Source organism: Rhinolophus sinicus, linkage group LG01 (assembly GCF_036562045.2).
Source record: "Rhinolophus sinicus isolate RSC01 linkage group LG01, ASM3656204v1, whole genome shotgun sequence".
Taxonomy (NCBI): Eukaryota; Metazoa; Chordata; class Mammalia; order Chiroptera; family Rhinolophidae; genus Rhinolophus; species Rhinolophus sinicus.
Genome location: NC_133751.1, coordinates 133,852,839 through 133,870,849, shown reverse-complemented (window position 1 = coordinate 133,870,849; position 18,011 = coordinate 133,852,839). Strand labels below are relative to the sequence as shown.

At 34.9% G+C, this 18,011-nt stretch overlaps 1 protein-coding gene across 1 annotated transcript in view; it reads right to left on the bottom strand.

Annotated features, from left to right (window-relative positions):
- The window catches only part of ARHGAP15 (Rho GTPase activating protein 15), a 620,551-nt gene that overhangs the window by 528,058 nt on the left and 74,482 nt on the right, over positions 1–18,011 (bottom strand). The window contains exon 3 of the mRNA XM_019735910.2: positions 12,595–12,663. Within this exon, the coding sequence (XP_019591469.1) occupies positions 12,595–12,663 (69 nt within the window). The remainder of the gene's footprint in view (positions 1–12,594; positions 12,664–18,011) is intronic.

Sequence of the window (18,011 nt, the reverse complement as noted above, 5' to 3'; positions counted from 1 at the left end):
TTAAAGGAGATTCAATAATTTGTTATAACTCCACAGAGGTTTCGTGGAGCTCTAAGGTAAATAAATACACAATGCAAATTGTGATGTGTTGACTCCTGGAAAAGTCTATAACAGGTACTTTAATTTTTTAGCATACTATTTCTAGCTTCCCCTTGTCCCACACGCCCCATCCCAAGTCCTTACCCTCTGGTTCCATCCTTTCATCTTGGTGAATCACTGACACATTCTCCCCAAGGTTTTTTGCTAAAAGCTTTAAGAAGTTCCCTGCCTAATATCAAAGAAACAAAAACAACAAAAGAACAAGACAAACAAATGAGAAACAGAAACTCATAGACACAGACAATAGTTTAGTGGTTACCAGAGGGTAGGGGGGTGGGGGGTGAGGGTAAGGGGGATCAAATATATGGTGATGGAAGGAGAACTAACTCTGGGTGATGAACACACAATGGGATTTATAGATGATGTAATGCAGAATTGTACACCTGAAATCTATGTAATTTTACTAACAATTGTCACTGCAATAAATTTAATTAAAAAAAAAAAAAAAAAAGGAGCACACTCCCTCAGTGCCACCTTATATGCTTTTCCCCTGACTGTAATACTCTACTTCTACCATGTCTCAATCTCACAAACTCCTAAAATATATTAAATCTATTTTAAAATGCAATTTGTCTGTTGTTAGAGAGTCCTACCATGATTCCTCTGCAATCTCTTTTAGGGACCCCCATCCTGAATCTCCAATTTCATTCTGACATTGGCACTGTCACAGCACTTATTGGATCATATTGTAATTGTCCACTTTTTGGTTGTACCAGTACATGTACTGTGACGTTACCACTCACACCTGGATTCCCAGCACCTGGAGTACTTGTTGGCACCAACAGTCACAATAAAAAATATTGTTTGAACAAATGAGTGGATGAATAAATGGCTATTTAAATGTTTATTTAACTTTTTATAGGAAATTGGACAAGCCAAAAAAAATTCATCTGCACTATGACAGGTGAAAAGAGAGATATCTGGGGGGTAAATGAGTTGTCCCAAACCACTAAAATGTCTCCACTTAAGAAATTGCTATTTACAGACACTCTGATATACGTGAGATCTTTTCTAACTTGTTCATCATTATATTCCTAATACAAAACACAGTACTTAACCTTCAAGATATATTTGACAAATACATTTTTGAATAAATAATGAAGATAATAAGGATTACTTATGATAGACATAGCAAAGTATATTTCATGTATCTACATTTCCAGAAATTGTCTTTCACTTCAGCATGCTCTACACAAGCGTAAAGAATCTAAAGAAACTCTCTTGCACCCTTTTTCAGAATCATGTTAACAGTGCCTTGTTTGTGTTTGGATACATTTAATTGCTTACATTCTCCACTCTTTATCCGATGTATACTGTCCCTTTTTCTTGGTCCCAAGAAATCTTATTCATCTACCCCCTAAAACCCATATAATAAGTACAGTGTTTAACTCTGGGCATCACTGGTTTCTACAGATGTTTGGCAGAAAGATGTTTTCAGTAGCCATTAGCATCATGGTGGGGAGTGGGGGGGGATTTATTTTCTTAAGAATGTATGTTAAGAAATTCTGTTATTTCTGTTGTGTAGCCATAGACAAAATTTACTTTATTTAAGCTTTCTTCTGATGAAAATAAAAGTTACCTAAAGCCTGAATTTATTTACCAAAAAATTACAAAACCTCTTGACCCATCATAAAAACTGATGCATGCATTCTAAGCTAAGAATATTGCTTTTTTCTACCCCCAAAATATTCACTAAAAGACCACTGGGTGGACATTTAGTACTCAGAGATGTATTATAGATGATCATTTCTCTAAAAAAGGAAGAGAAATATGAAAGGGAAAAGCTAACACTTTTTCAGGGAGAAATCAACATAAGCAGGCTTGAGTTATATACCTTAAAATTCTCTCTCCTTGAATACATAAGCAATGTTCTTCCAGATACTCCTGGATCTTTTAAGATGCCTGAGATTGAGGTTAGAGTTTGGATTTCACATGTTAGGACTCTATACATGTGACATCATTACCATCAAACAGTCTGAGACATTCCCCATGATCTTGGGTCAATGCAATACAAATGACCACCCAGAGGTCTCAGTAACAGGAAGAGGAAGAGATAAATAGCAAGTTAGTTATCTTCTCCTATATCATCTTCCAGAGTCCAAACTGTCTTCAGTGTCATTAGAAGCTAATATTTCTTCTACTATATACTTTTACAGACTACACTTACTACTACCATGCATAGTTTTACATACATATATCTTCATGCACATTTCTACACGTAGCTATATACATATATTACCACTTCTGAAACCAGGTATTCATTTCTCTCCATTGTTTCTTTCATACTTGATGTATAGTCATTCATTCTTTCAACAAATATTTGATTAGTAATATCCTCATCCACTTAAATACATCTGCTCTGTTCACAATGGGATTGCAAAGATTAATAAGGAAGTATTGATCTTATTGAGACTTATATACTTATGAGCTCACATTCAAGATACAGTTGTTCTTTTGCGGGGGGACTAAATACCATACTCCCCTCTAGCCATCTTAGAGATTTACACCAGCTTTTACCATGGACTAGGAAACTCCAAACAGGCTTCCTACATGAAAAGCCCTGCATTATTTTAAGTCTCATGCTGGCAAGCAAACATCCCATAAGGTAGGATTAATTGCTTTATTATTATTCCTTGTTATAATACTTTGAAATATCTCACTATGTTCTAGGCACCAGGAATCAGTTATTCTGGGAAGCTCATAGGAGCTAAAAGAAGAATTATGGCAAACAGAAGATTGCTATGTATTTTGTATGTGGGTTTATATATGGTACCATATTAATTATTCTAATTATTTATTCCTATTTTACGTTAATTCATTGGTTTGAAAGGACAATGATGTATAAATTACACTTGAGTATATTGCTCATTGAGGACTCTGATGGTCCTATCTCTAGTAATTTACAAAATTATGTATAGCTGTAGGTCTAAGTTTAGGATGCTATATGTCAAGTTCTGGGCCTCCTTGTAGGTCTTTAAGGTAGTGACACTCCCTAAACTATGTATACTTAAGAAATGTCAACTAATTTTTAGATGTTGAATCTGGCTTCTTGAGCTATTTGTCCAATGTTCCTCAGAAACCCTATTTAATGCTAAGTGGCAGGAAAGATCAGCAATTTGTCCAGCTTGGATGCCAGCCAGTCTGCTGGCATTGAGGAAGTACTCAGCACACACAGCTGCTCAGATACAGATGAAAAGAATGAATGGTGGTAGGATATCCAGATAGCACCTGTTTATCAACCTAAGTTGGAGGCTATAGACAAGGCAGGAGAGCAGAAGACAACCTTTGATTAATGTAACAATCATGGCAAAGAGACCAGCCTGTAATCATAAATACAGACACTGTGATTTTTTATGTGAAGGCTTCACACTGTTCTCAGATAAAAGAAGCAGAATTGGAAACAATAGGTTTTCATCAACACCAAAAATGTTCTGTCAAAATACATGTTTATAAATGGAAATGAACTGAATCTAAGATTTTCACCAGATTTTGATGAGAAGGGATTGGCTTTTTAACTCCAGAACCACAAAGCCCTTATGCCTTATAATGTTTATTGATTTTCTCCTTCGTTCTGATTCTGTTTTCATTGGCAACTGTCTGACTCCTAATGCAGCGTCCTAGATCCTTTGATGTAGAACATGAGGGACTTAAATAACGTCTGTATATCCATTATTATAAATTCATAAGTCAGAATTATAGTTTATACATCAGGCTTCTACAAATTTGGTTACTGTGAGATAGTCCTTAGGAATATTATCTCTGTAAGCCCTGGTAATATTGATAAATAGAATTTTTCTAGACTCACAAAACTGAGACAGGTCACAGTCCTAAACTGAAGTGAGCCATTCAAAGTAATGCCACCCTGTGAAACTCTATGACTGCCTGGCTTGCTCCTAGGAGAACTTTGCATCTTTTCTCTGTAAATACAACCCTGGGCTACTATAATTTTCAGATATAGCATTTAACTGTTTTCCTATTTATTAATGAGGAACTTACTATATGTTTTCTGAACTTTTAATAGATCACTTTGCTAATAATCTCATTTTGATAGTTTCTATTACAAAGCTCAGAATGAGGGCATATCTGGTTACATCATTTTTATCCCCAAATGATGCTTCTTTTTCTTCTTAAATCTCTTATTTACTTCACCACTACTCACAGAAAAAGATACATCTGTCTTCTTTCCATTGGCTTTCTTTAATTTATTTTTTATTTTCCTATTTTTAAAATAAAAATTGTATTTAAGGGTACAACATCATGTTTTGATGTGCATATATACACAGTGAAATGATTATTATAGTCAAGCTAATTAACATATCCATCATCTCACATCGTTACCTTTTCTTATCTTTTCTGTGGCAAGAGCACCTGAAATCTACTCTCTTAGCACATGCCCAGTATACCATACACTATTGTTAAGTATAATCACCGTGCTATAGCTTAGATCTCTAGAACATATTCATCCTACGTAACTCCATTGGCTTTCCTTCTTGTGATACTGTCTTTAGGTTGGACCACTTTCCTTTTGAAGACTCATTGCTTCCATTTTTATTCTCAGTCTCCACTTATTTCTATACTGTCTCTTTTTTTGCTATACCAAATCTGCTGACCATGTGTGTGGACTTACTATGGACACAATCCGTTAGGAACATAAATGAAAGGGGAGAATTACCTTAAAAATCCAGTTTATCTGTACATCATAGAAAGCACTAACTTAAAACAGAATTAAATGCTTGATATAGAACTACCTTACTTACATATAGCTCCAGAATGAAATGTGATGTTTTTAGAGACATAAAATGCAATGTTTTTGCCTAACGTAAATACATAATTTACTTTGTGCATACTTTTAAAACACGGTGAACCAAAATTCAAGTTGGAAACAATGATTACATGAAAAGGAGAGTAGAAGAAAAACAAAGAAAAATGATTCTGCACCATGCATGAGTGGTACCTGGGAAGAAGCAACTAAGCATTCTCCAAGAAATTCTTGAGAAGCTGGTCTTGATTTTGTATCTCAGAGTTAGGCATGGTTTGCTCATTGCAACTTATTTATAACCATCAGTATATATGTTGCTCAGTGCTTTCATGGATGTTCTCCCTCCTTTGCTTTCTCACTAAGGAACATGGTGGGCTTTGGAGTTCTGCTGAATGTCTTGAACCATTTTTCAAATATTGGGTTTGGAAAATGCACAAACTATGTTTTTCCAAGTGCTTTTCCTCATCATTTTAAACCCCTATCGAGGGAAAATTACCCACATGTCTGATTTATTTACCTCTAACTCATCAAAATGTCATCTTGTAAAAGCTACTATTTGATGTTTAAAAAGTCCCATAACCTGTTCCTAAGCCTTTCATCTTGTAACCATTGTGTTTCATTTGGTCACACTCAAAAATCTAGGTTAAGTTTGATGAAGGCACCTCTTTGTGTCTCAGAACTTTTTTCAGTCTTCTGGAGGCTTTTCCTGTATCTCACCTCTCCTTCTTCCTCCTCAGTTTCTCTCTTCTTTCCTGAATTCTATTTGTTTTTTCCTGGTTTTAAATATGAGTATGTTGCTCATTCTTTGCCTGTCTGTAGAGTTCAGTGAGAATGGCCTTCCCTGTTACTGTCTGGGCAATTTATTAGCGTAATTTGTTGTTTTGTTGTAACCCAATTTCAGCATAGGCAGCAGGGAAGGAAGGATTGTGTAATGTTAACAGCTCTTTTGTTGTTGTGTTTGTTCTTTTTCTCTACTTTAGGATTAAATGAGTTTAAAATGTGGGCCTGGATGGGAGAAATTATTATAATCCATTTCTGTGTTTTAATGGCTTCTAAACTCCTTACCATTATCTCCAGATCCTTTGAGATTGGAGCTCTGCCTCTCTGCCCATGCTCCTGACTATTTCCCTACTGTAGCCAGTGTGTGATTCTTGTAGTTTTTGTAATGTAAGAACTTTGTTCTGATCTCCACACCTCTATCCTCCCTGTTCCTTCTGTTTGCATCATTCTTCTTCCAGTTCTTTGCTTGACAAACTCTATTTATTCTGCAAATCTCAATTTGCATGTTCCTTTCAAAGGGTGCTTTTACGACTAGCTAATCCAAGGTAGGCTCTCTCTCTCTCTCTCTCTCTCTCTCTCTCTCTCTCTCTCTCTCTCTCTCTCACAGAAAATTGTTTTTCTGTTGTCAAAGCATATTTTGCAATTTGTGTTTATAAAATGATTCCTTTCTTTTTTTGCTGAATACTCTCTTCACCCTTAGACTGAAAGCCCCTCAAGAAAAGAACATGAGTAAGTAGCGTACCCCCAAACTAGGCCAGCACCTAGCACAGAGATGGCCTCAACAAACACTGAATTCATAAACACACTCCTGCTTGAACAAAGGAAGGGCACACGGAACAATGAAAACTTGAAGATGGTTTCTATTACAGTTATTAAATTATATAACTTATTATTAACATACTACCAGCTTGAAGATCAGGGAGGATGTTCTTTCAGAAAACCTAATTTTATCGTACCAAAGTAGAATTTTAAGAGCTTTTGTAAACTTTTTTTTTTTTTTTTGCAATTTAAGAAGAAAAGCACAGCCTGATCAATAGAATTATTCCCCTAAAGTGGCTGCCCTTTGTTTTAAAATAAGAAAACGCTGTATGCGCACAATGCCTTCTATCCTCAAAGCCCTCACAAGTATTAATTAATCCACAAAATGATATCTGGCTCTAAAAGGTAGAATCTGTGACTTAAGGTTTATCTGCAAAAAACCTGCTTTGCCCCCAAGCCATGGCAACTTCCTGAGCTCTGTTCTCCAAATCCTACCAGCTCAGGAGGTAGCAGATGATTCTCTGAAATCTGCCACAGGCTTTTGACTCTTGCAGGGTTATCCATAGCCATGTCTTACACTCATTTGATAAAAATAAAGATGATAAAGATTTAACGTGTAAACAGGATTAATTTTCTCAAACATTTCTTTAGGGGAAAAAGGGAAAGTGCCCTGAAAATAATTAGGTTCATAAACAGTTATAATATGAAATATATAAGATCAGGAAATAAACACACATTAATATATTTGACATTTAATGTTTAGAATTGTTGCTGCATTGATAGCACTTGTTAAGCATCCACATGAATTCTCAGAAAAGAATTCAGTTCTTTTGCATTGATAACATACGGATTTGCATACCATGTGGCATAAAGGACATCATTGGTCAGTGAATTGGATAGTTTCCACCATGAGATTTTAGATTCCAATTAGGAATGTATTTTTTATAAATATTCAAAAGAAATGCATTAGGCTTTTGTTTAACCACACTGATCACAATCTACTTTATTTTTACCTTGAGAGATAAAGCATGATGGCCATCAAAAGAGGATAACATCTTTTGCAGCAGCCACCATGGCAGATTTCACTTTTGTAAAAGGAATCATTTTCCTCCAAATGGGATGGATCTAATGGGATACTTTTACCAGTTATGCTTAAAGCCAACGCCTCTCATGATTCCTAAATGTTCAGGGAAATTCTACATATGAGAGATGAAAACATTGAGATTCGTATAGCCCCAAATAATCTCAAAAATCCTTGTCATAAAAATATTAAGTAATAACACCAACTTAAGTGATTTCATTATTTTATAAAGTGTTTTAATGTATAATACCTCATTTATGGTAGCTCATGTTGGTAGGTACTGCCATAGGAAACTACTGCAAAAAACCTATGGTTGACTCCAGAAGTAACACTGAGGCATGAGGGAAGGAGGGAGAGTTGCAGAGATAGAAATAAGGAATGTGCCAGCTTTGTGGAAAAGGTATGTGAGTCTAGGTAGAAAATATATATAAGGTTACATTAGTCAGATGTAAAGAAAACTTTGTAGACTCTGGAATAACTCAAGTCTTGGTATAAATGATAATGGATAGTTAAAAATTAATCAGAATTTGTTGTTTGGAAGAACTGGTGGTTATTTTGGCATCATAATGGAGTAATTCATAAATAAGAGTTGTGGGGGAAGATGAGCATTTCTGTCTTTAAAATCATGTAAAGTAAGCAATTTAATTCAAGTAGAGAGTGGTGGATAAAAATTGAATATAACCTGTGTTCTCAAAACAGAGTGGGATAAACAAGTACTCAGAGAGAGGAACCAGGGAAACTTGACTCAGGAATAGGAAGTAAATTGGACTGTAGTTTCAAATGTTTCTAGAGTTTGTGTGTGTGTGTGTGTGTGTGTGTGTGTGTGTATGTGTGTGTGTGTGTGTGTGTGTGTGAGAGAGAGAGAGAGAGAGAGAGAGAGAGAGAGGCATAGAACAAGATTTACAGAGATCACAAACTAACGAACTTAAATTACTCTTATTTCCTTCCATTTAGCAGTGCCAGTGCCACCTTTCTGACCAAGAATAGAGTACTGAGCACATAGATGTATTATCTATTAATATGCTCTCCACAATTTAGGATGTTCGAAATGAATTTTATTTATTAAGAACTGAGGCTGCAGAGAGGATCAAGCCAGCCAACTTCAAGCCAGTAAACAAACCAGTAACCCTAATGTTAGGAAGATAAATTGGGAGTACCATTTCTGAATATCCTATTGTTTCTTTAATATTAGCATATTTTTGATATATTGATGTAGCACAAATACGCCACTGGTTATTGATTAAATTTGAATAATAGCCATAATTTAATTTTTTAATATATATAGAGAGATGTAGATATCTATATATATAAATAGATATCTATCTATGTCTATATCTAGATCTAGATCTATGTCTATCTATATCTATATCTATCTATCTATCTATCTATCTATCTATCTATCTATCTACATATATATAGTGTTTGAGACACCTTAAAGCACTGTTCAAATATAATTACATATAACTGCATATATATTTGCACATATATAATTATATATAAATAATTGTACATGTATGTTTATATTACACATGCTCATATAGCTGCATTTTCAGTCTAACTTTTGCTGTTTCATCAAATAATTCAGAGTAAACATTTGCATGTGCTATATTTAAAATAAACAGCTTTTTATAATGATTTATATGCACTTTATTTGTTCTATAATCCAAATTTATGGAAAAGAAATGCAATTACTTTTCTATTTATTGGACAGCTACACTGTGCTAGGCCTTATATAATATAAAGCCTTAATAATAAAACAGTGAGTGAGGTATAGCCCTCTCCTGAAATAACATAATAGTTCAGTAAGAGAGATAGAAAAGGAAACAGGCAATTTTAGTGTGATTAAAGATAGAGGCAATTCAGAGAGGCAAAACCAAGCTGCTAGAGGGAGGCAGAATAAAGAAGGGCTATCTTACTCAAATTTGAGGAATCTGTGAAATACTTCCCAGAGAAAGTGTTCTCTAAGTTGAGACGAGAATAATTAATTTTGAAAAGAGGATATTGTTACATCTAATTAAATTGAAAAATTGACTTTCACTATGAAGACCAGGCATATATTTGTTAATATCTGCAAGCAACAATATTATTTTAATGAACCATTAATATCTCATTATTAAATCAATTGATAAACATGCCTTTTCTGAACAAACACAAGTGCCAAAAGCACTAGTGTAGGGGCAAGTATAATACAGAAAGTACAGGCATGACGCCTAAATTCAATGCATTTACAGTCTAGCCATGGAACAAGTCTATTACACATGAAATAAGAGTGAACAACACAAAAGAGTGGTAGGATGAAGGAATTATAATTGGTACAGAAAATCCAAGTTCCTTCAGTGTAAGAGCCATGTGCTAGTCATGTTACTATTGCTAGCTTGAGAGTATGTATTTGGGAGTAGATGATAAATAAGGTGAATCAGGGACCATGGAGAGGTCCGTAGACTTGATGCTGTAGCAAATAGAAAGCCGCTGAATGTTTTGACAAGGAGAATGACCTAATGAAAGTGCTGTTTAAAAAAGGTTGGTGTGGGATTGCTGCCCCAAATCAGTGGCAGGACACTGTCTTGTGCAGCACTGAGTACAGAAGGGTGGCATGGGGTTGAGATCAGAAGTTTCTGAGGGCCTGGGCAAGAGCATACATATGCACATGGAGAAAAACGTGGGCACCACATCCTTCATGGGGAAACCACTTCAGAAAATGGTGACTTCTGTGAAGGGTCATAGAGAAAATAAATGATCCAAAGAAAATGTATTCTAAGCCTAGATAAATGTTTGCTACTAATAAAGATGGGCTCAGTGGAAAGGGGTATCAGCATGGAAAGAAGGTGATGATTGGCTCAATTTGGGAAACTTCATTTATGAGATGACACCAAGATATACTAGAACAAATGACTAATTAGTACTTCAAGATATAGGATGAGATAATAAAGAGAGCATACACAAGTATAGACCTGTGTATTATAAGCTTGGAAGTCAAAACCAACGCCATTATCTGTTTCATTTGTTCACTCATTACATACATATTTACTGAGTTCTTACCATGTTCTAGCAATCGTTATAATCACGAGAATAGTTATGAACATAGGAGTGAGTAATCGTCTCACAGAACATTCTAATGAAATGAAAAACAAAAATAAATTTTATAGTATGCTACATGGTGGCAAGTTCTAGGGATAAAAATCATTTAGGGTAAAAGAAAAAGAGTGTGGATGGAAATGGTGGGGATTTTGTTTGTTGATTTTTAAGGGAGATTAGGAAAGACCTATCTTAAAAGGTGATAAAGATACAAATCAAATGAAAAAAATGAGCCTTACAAACTTCTGGGCTCCAAAATAATTATTTTGCAGCAGGTAGGGGAAAAACCAGGTTTTACGGCCTGTAGGAGAAATAAAGTGGTCAGCATGGCTGGAGCAGAATGAGCCAGAAGAAGAAAGGAAATGATGAGGCCAGAGAGTTAGCTGAGGACCAGTAGGATCTTAGGAACTACTGAATGTTTTTCAACTTTTACCCTAAGAAAGATGGGAAGCCAGAGAGGAATTTGATCCAACGAGTGACATGACCTAATTTATATTTTAACAAGCTCATTTTGGCTATTGCACTGAAAATAAAAAGTAGAAAGCAAGGGTGAAAGTGGGCACATCAGTTAGGAGGGTATTTCAATAAACCAGGTATGAGATGACACAGCATAAAGGTGGTGAGAAGTGAACTGATTCTGGATGTATTTTAAAGATAGGGCTGACAGGGTTCTTTGATGTTTAAGTTTAAATTATGAGAGAAACAACGAAGTCAAAGACATCTTTAAGAGTTTTGACTGAAGAATGGAGTTAGCATCTTGTGAAATGAAGACTGGGTTTGGGAGAAAATCAGGATTAATTTAGGATATGTTAAATTTAAGATGTATGTTAGACATAAAAGTGAAAATGCCACAATATACAGTACTGGAGTTTAGGGCAGTGGTCCTTCCTGGAGAAGTAGTTAGTATACATGGCATATAAAGCTATAACACTGAATTAAATGCTCTAAGGAATAAATATGGAGAAAAAGAAGAAAAGTTAAGAACTGAACTATAAGATGAAGAGGAACCAGCAAAGGAAATGGAAAAGAGAAAACAGATGGCCATTTAATTAATTGGAGGTCCGCGAGAAAGTGGTTTACTGGTAGCCATGTAAGAATATATATATATTATATGTTGAGAGTTATCAATTTAATTACATTCTTAGGTATAGCAAGGAGAAAACTTGAGACTTTACCAATGGATTTAGAAATATGGAAGATATTGATGACCTTAATAGGAGGTGAGTGGTTGGGACAAAGCCTAAATGGAGTTGGTTTAAGGGATAAAGGGAGGAGAGAATTTAACAACAGTAAAAGTAGACAATTCTTGATATCTCTAATACTTCATTCAATCATGTTATTTACAGTGTTTCAGGCACTCTTCTAGTCATTAGGATACAACAATAAACAAAAGTGAAAACAAAAAGAAAATCCCTGCTCTCATGGACTTAGAATCTAATGGAAAGGGATTAATAGTTTCTTTAAAAACAAACAAACAAACAAACAAACAAAAACTCAAAATTTGCAGTAGGCCCCTCAAATCACTGCTTCCTATTATTCACAGCCATGCGCAATCACTTCTCCATAAGTGTAGACTGGATTTGCTGATTTGCTTCTCACCAAGAGAATGTTGCAAACTTGATGGGATATCACTTTAGTGGATTAGTTTACAAGCGATTTCAACTTCCATCTGGTTAGCAGACTCCTTGCCTGTTCAAACCTATGTGCTTTGGAGAAACAAGCTGTCATGCTGGAGAAGCCCATTTGGCTGGGAGCTGAAAGCAGCCTCTGACAAATAGCCCTGGAGGAACTGAACACCACCCCCAACCATGTGAATGCAGACACTTCCCCTGTCAAGCCTTCAGAGTAACCTTGATTCTGGCTCAAACTGCAACCTCTTAAGAGACTCTGAGCTGGGAGACTCTGCTAAGCCATGCCTGGATTTCTGACTCACAAAACCATGAGATAATCATGGGCGCTATTTTAAGTTATTGAGTTTTGGGGTAACTCATTTTGTAGAAGTAGATAAATAACACAATATTGAAGGGAAAGAATCACTTACCAGTTGTTCTAAAGGAGGAATGACATCTTTCAAGACATGCTGTGAATGATTCCTTCTGTGTCTGGATATCTGCAAAAATATTGACATTAGATACTATTATTTTATTTTCCTTTAAAAAAGCTATACATGATTTAAAAGAGTATATTTCAGTAAGAGTGCACATGAAAATAACCATATAAAGATTCATTCAAGAAGGTAAATAAAGTAGATATAAAATGGGAAGTAAATGTTTTGGACGTGGACTAATTTGAATAAAATGTATACTCAAATATGGCTGGCTGCAACGATATCTCATATTTCATGTGTTCTTCCTGCCATGTAACCTTGATACCCCTCCTACAAGTGGTGGGGTCTACGTTCTTCATTTTGAAACTGGGCAGACTTTTATGCCTGCTTCAACCAAAAGGTACAGCAGAAGTCATACTATATGACTTTAAATATTAGAGCATAAAAATTTCATGTTCTCTTGGAACCCTCACATTTGGAAACTAGTCACCATGTTGTGAGGAAGCCCAAATCATCCCACACTGAGAGGCCACGGGGAGAGGCCTCTACGTTTCCTGGCTAACAGACTAGCTGAGTTTCCAGAAGACAGATAATATCAACCACCAATCATGTGAGTATGAAGATCTGATGATGATTTCTTCTCCCAGCCATTGAGCCATCACCATGCTTCAAGCCTTCCCAGCAGAGACCTCAAACACTGTTTAGTAGAGACAAGCTCTTCCTGCTGTACCTTATTTGAATTTTTGACCAAATTATATAAGCATAAAAAATATATATATATATATTGTTTTACACCTCTGTATTTCAGGGTGATTTGAAAACTAATAATAACCGGAACAAAATATTTAATATTGAAACACTGTGTTTATGATATGATGTGAGCTCAGCTTTTTCATAGTCAATGTTCTACTAATTTTCATGTCTTCCGCTATTATCCAGATGTGTTTAAACACACAGTAGTCACACAATTAAGTGCTTTTGAATCTTTCTAAAAAAATACCTTATTGTTCATTCTCCTAAAGAAGCATCCTAGACAGATTCTACAGTAACATATAAAGAGAAAGAGAAGGAATCTATAACTAAATATTGTACTGTTTGATAACTGAAACAGAAGCTCTCATTAATAGTACTATTTCACTAAATAGGAATTTTCTAGTATTTTGCAAGGAGAGTGGGGAGGGGACAGGCTGGGTGAGAGAGAGAGAGAGAGAGAGAGAGAGAGAGAGAGAGAGAGAGAGAGAGAGAGAGATCTTTATTTATTAAAAAAAAATAAAGCAAGCCTGAGGACAATGTCTAGAAAAAAAACTTTGGATATCTTTGGCTCTGGTTACTGGCACAGTAACTGACTGAAGGGATTAGATCAATGTCTACTAAGATTCTGAGGGAGTTGTATTAGCAAAGAAATCAGAAGCCCGGCCTGAAAATAAACATGATTCCATACAACTCTTGAATCCTATATTTGCTCTACAAAAACTAGAGTAGGAAGGCAGCACAATCTTCAAGGAAGCCATCTCATCAATGCCCACTTCAGTGGTGGCCCAGGGAGGAAAATGGAGAAGGAAGAGCCTCTAGAAAGCAGAGCCAGAAGCTCTGGAGAACAATGGACACAGAGAATTCTCTGAGAACAGAGAGTCAGGAGAAACAGGAACTGTCCCTACTGCCAGGTCATGGGTCACACAGGACCTTCCCAACAGGATCTAATCATCATTTTGGTCCAGTGACTATTGGCCATTTATCGTTCTTTCCTTTACAAATGAGAGGGTTTTTGTTTGTTTCCCATTATCAAATTTTTCTCCAACATTGTCTATTAGATGTGATGAGGAAATCAGGACAGACAGCTCATTTTTCAAGTTCTTTAACCCTCTGGAGAGAAATTGGGTCTGATGGAGAAAGCTACTTATCACCAGAGATTCTAGAATTGGAAGTTGATGCAGTCACTGGTTGGGGATTTTGAGGATCTGCCTCTCCTTTGAGGAGGCAGGTAGATGTATTTCGAAGTGTTGTAAGACAGATGCAAATTGATATGAGAGGAAAGAATGGCAGACTCTATAGTTGCTCACCAAATTGTGTCCTCTCTTTCCTGGGGACATATCTAGATTGCATTTCTCAGCTTGCCTTGCAATTATGAGTGGTCATGACTAATTCAGACCAACGGAAAATTATTCACCAGTGAGTGCCTCCTTGCAAACTTGCCCCTTTCTTTCTCATATACTAGCTGGGAGAAAACATTGAAAGAAGCCCTTTCAAAGGTGAAGATGCAAAAATGGAAGAATTTGGGGCCTTGAATCACAAAGTCAAGAAAAGCCAAACACAGGCCAGGAAAACTCACTTTTTTTTTAGTAAACTTTTTATTTTGGAATAATTTTGTACTTAGTGAAAAGTTGCAGAAAGTACCAAAAGTTCCTATAGAAAACTTCATTTTCTTGGAGACATCATGTATTTTAGAGAATTTTACAGCTGCCAGCATTACCCTAAATAAAATACCATAGTTGATGCTCAATTAATACTGAAATGAAAGGTGTTTTGTATAAGGAAAGTGAGAGCAGAATAGTTAATGAGAGTGATCCTAGAAACCAAAACTCACACCTGTTATTCATTGATATTTTAGCTTCTCAGCAGGGATATATATATATATATATATATATATATATATATATATATATAATGTTTAAATAATATATATATATGTTTAAATAATATGTATATGTTTAAATAATATATATACACACACACACACACACATATATAATTTAAACCACCTAAAGAACTGGGAATTTGTCTTATATTGCAATACACTTAGGACTTACTACTCTTAATTACTACTCATTATACGAAAACATATAATCTTCAGTGAAAATTTAATAAATATGTCTCATATTCAACTTACAAGTGTAGAATAATTCTGCAATAGGGGGAGTTTTCATGTTTCATTTTCATGGAACCTTTGCTGGATTTCTCATCTTGGGGTAAAAGTCATTCTCCTGGCATGTAAAGTACCTAAAGCTTTAAATGTTAGAGAAAGTACTAGCAAGAAAATGTCTCCACAATATTGATGAATAGGCAACTGGGTGTTCACCTGTGTCAGTCTTGACATTCTTTTATGGCCAAGTCCATGCTGTCTTTTGTCCTACCACTACTAGATTTTGATTGGCCTAGTGATTCACCATCCTCTAAATATTTCCTTCCAGTCACCTATAGAAAGCTTTCCTATAAGACAGTGTTGCAAAATGTGTTGTGTACATATTGCCAGGGGCACAAGAGACAATTTTAGCTGATGAGTGTTTAATTCTAATTATCAATTACATAATCTTAAGGTTTAGTAGAAATAATTATTACAACAGAGCCATTTCTTAGTGATAAGAATATATTTTCCAGTAACATAAAGTTATTTAAGTATATGAAATACAGAAAAAAACAAAACACAAATATAATAAATGAATGGCTGAAATTTAAGCAATAAATTTTTATGAGAAGAAATTGGAACAGAAATGACCAGTTACTGAGTGCATACATTTCACCCTTGAAGAAAACCATTAGTTCCACAGTATAAACAAGAATTCAAATTGAGGAATGATACAATGATAATACTCTCTGCTAACATTTATTGAGTGCCTATTATTTGACAGGCACTGTTCTAACTGTTTTGCATGTTTGAATACATTTAATTCTCACCCAAACCTTAAGAGGTCAGTTATATTAACCCCTTTTCATCAATGTTAGAAACACAAATACAGATTGTTTCAGTAACTTTAAAAATCCACAGCTAGCATCAAAGGCCTATCTGGGGGATATTTTAACCTAGATCGAGCCCTCAACTATTGCACTTCATTGTTGTTCCAGTAATACAAATATATATATATATATATATATATATATATATATATATATATATATTGCACTAAATGCTTGAGGAACTACAAAGTTGAAATAAGTGGATATTTCTGAGGTAAAAATTTGAAGAGAGTCAAACTTGTAAATTTGTACACTTTTACGCAGGAAGCTAGAAATCAGGTTTCAAATCTGTTATAAATCATCTTAATATTCCTTTAGGGGAAGTAATATTGCTGATCATTCCTAAATCAATAAGCTAGCCATCTATCATGTTCAACCAAGTTATGAAGATGTGGGGAAAAAAAGAACTTTTGTCACCTGTCTTTTGCTTTACTGCTCTTCTCATTTAAGCATTAAGCACAGAAATATGTTATCATCCCAAATCGGATTATGCTGACTGAGACTTATGATTTAGGAAATTCTGGATCGAAAATTGTTCAGTTGTCTTGCATGGATATCAGGAAAAGTTATGATGTTTCAAGAGAGCTGGCTTTATGGGACATACTTAATTGAAATAATAATTATAAGGAAAACTTGAGGTCAATCAGAATCTCATGAGGTATAATAAGTTTGAAGGGAAAAAACGGTCTCCTGAGCTATAGTATAAATAACAGAAAATCTTAGCGTACTTACATAATTGTTTATCAATAGCTTATTATCAGTATCTGATAATTTTGCAAATCATTATGGGACACCCTCTTGAGAAAATCCCCCTGTAAGATATTAGATGCCTTTATGAAACATTTATTTTAGCCAGAAAACATTTCATATTTAGTACACTCATATGCCAGTAATTTCTCATAATAGATGTTCAAGATACACTTTTTAATTGATATTATAAAATGTCTCTAGTAGTAATTATTGCAAAGAGAGTACTTCATTTTGGACAGTCCTACTTTTTTTTCTCCAGAGTTTTATAACTTTTAAATGTATCTGATATAAAAAAACCAGATTTTGTTCTGTAAATAGCTTCTGAATATGGGCAAAATTGAGCTCCACTGTTTGATCTGAGGTCCTTTTCACTTTTGCAGGAATCATTAATTAATCATTCAATTTGGAAGATTTGAATAGCAGTAATAAATTAGCAGCAGTTTCATATAACTTGATTTTAATATATTATTTTCTCTGTGAACTACAGAAGCATTTCTTTTAAGGAAGCCTGAAAATACAGTTTTTATGTGTCTGTTTTTTTTGTTAGTTTGTTTGTTTGCAAATGTCCTGAAATAATATACAGATCTTCCATGTAAACATAAGTAAACATGTATGTGTATCTATAGCATATTTAAGTGTTTACAGCCTGAGTTTTTTGGCTAATTCTTATACTCTTAAATTATGAAATGTTAGTTTCAATATCTTTTTGAAATTCCAACTTGAGAATTTTATGAATTGCTACTTCTCAATAGTTTACTTCTAGTAGTGTAGCAAAAAGGCTGTAACAATTCTGAGTTTCTCTTCTTTCCCGGTGATATGGTTGTCTTTAACCGTTTTTCTATCACAGTATTCTGCATCTTAAGGTAGCTGAGCTTTCATAATAAATACTCTAGTTGATGGTAACCCTTCCCTGGAGGAGAAAGAAAAAG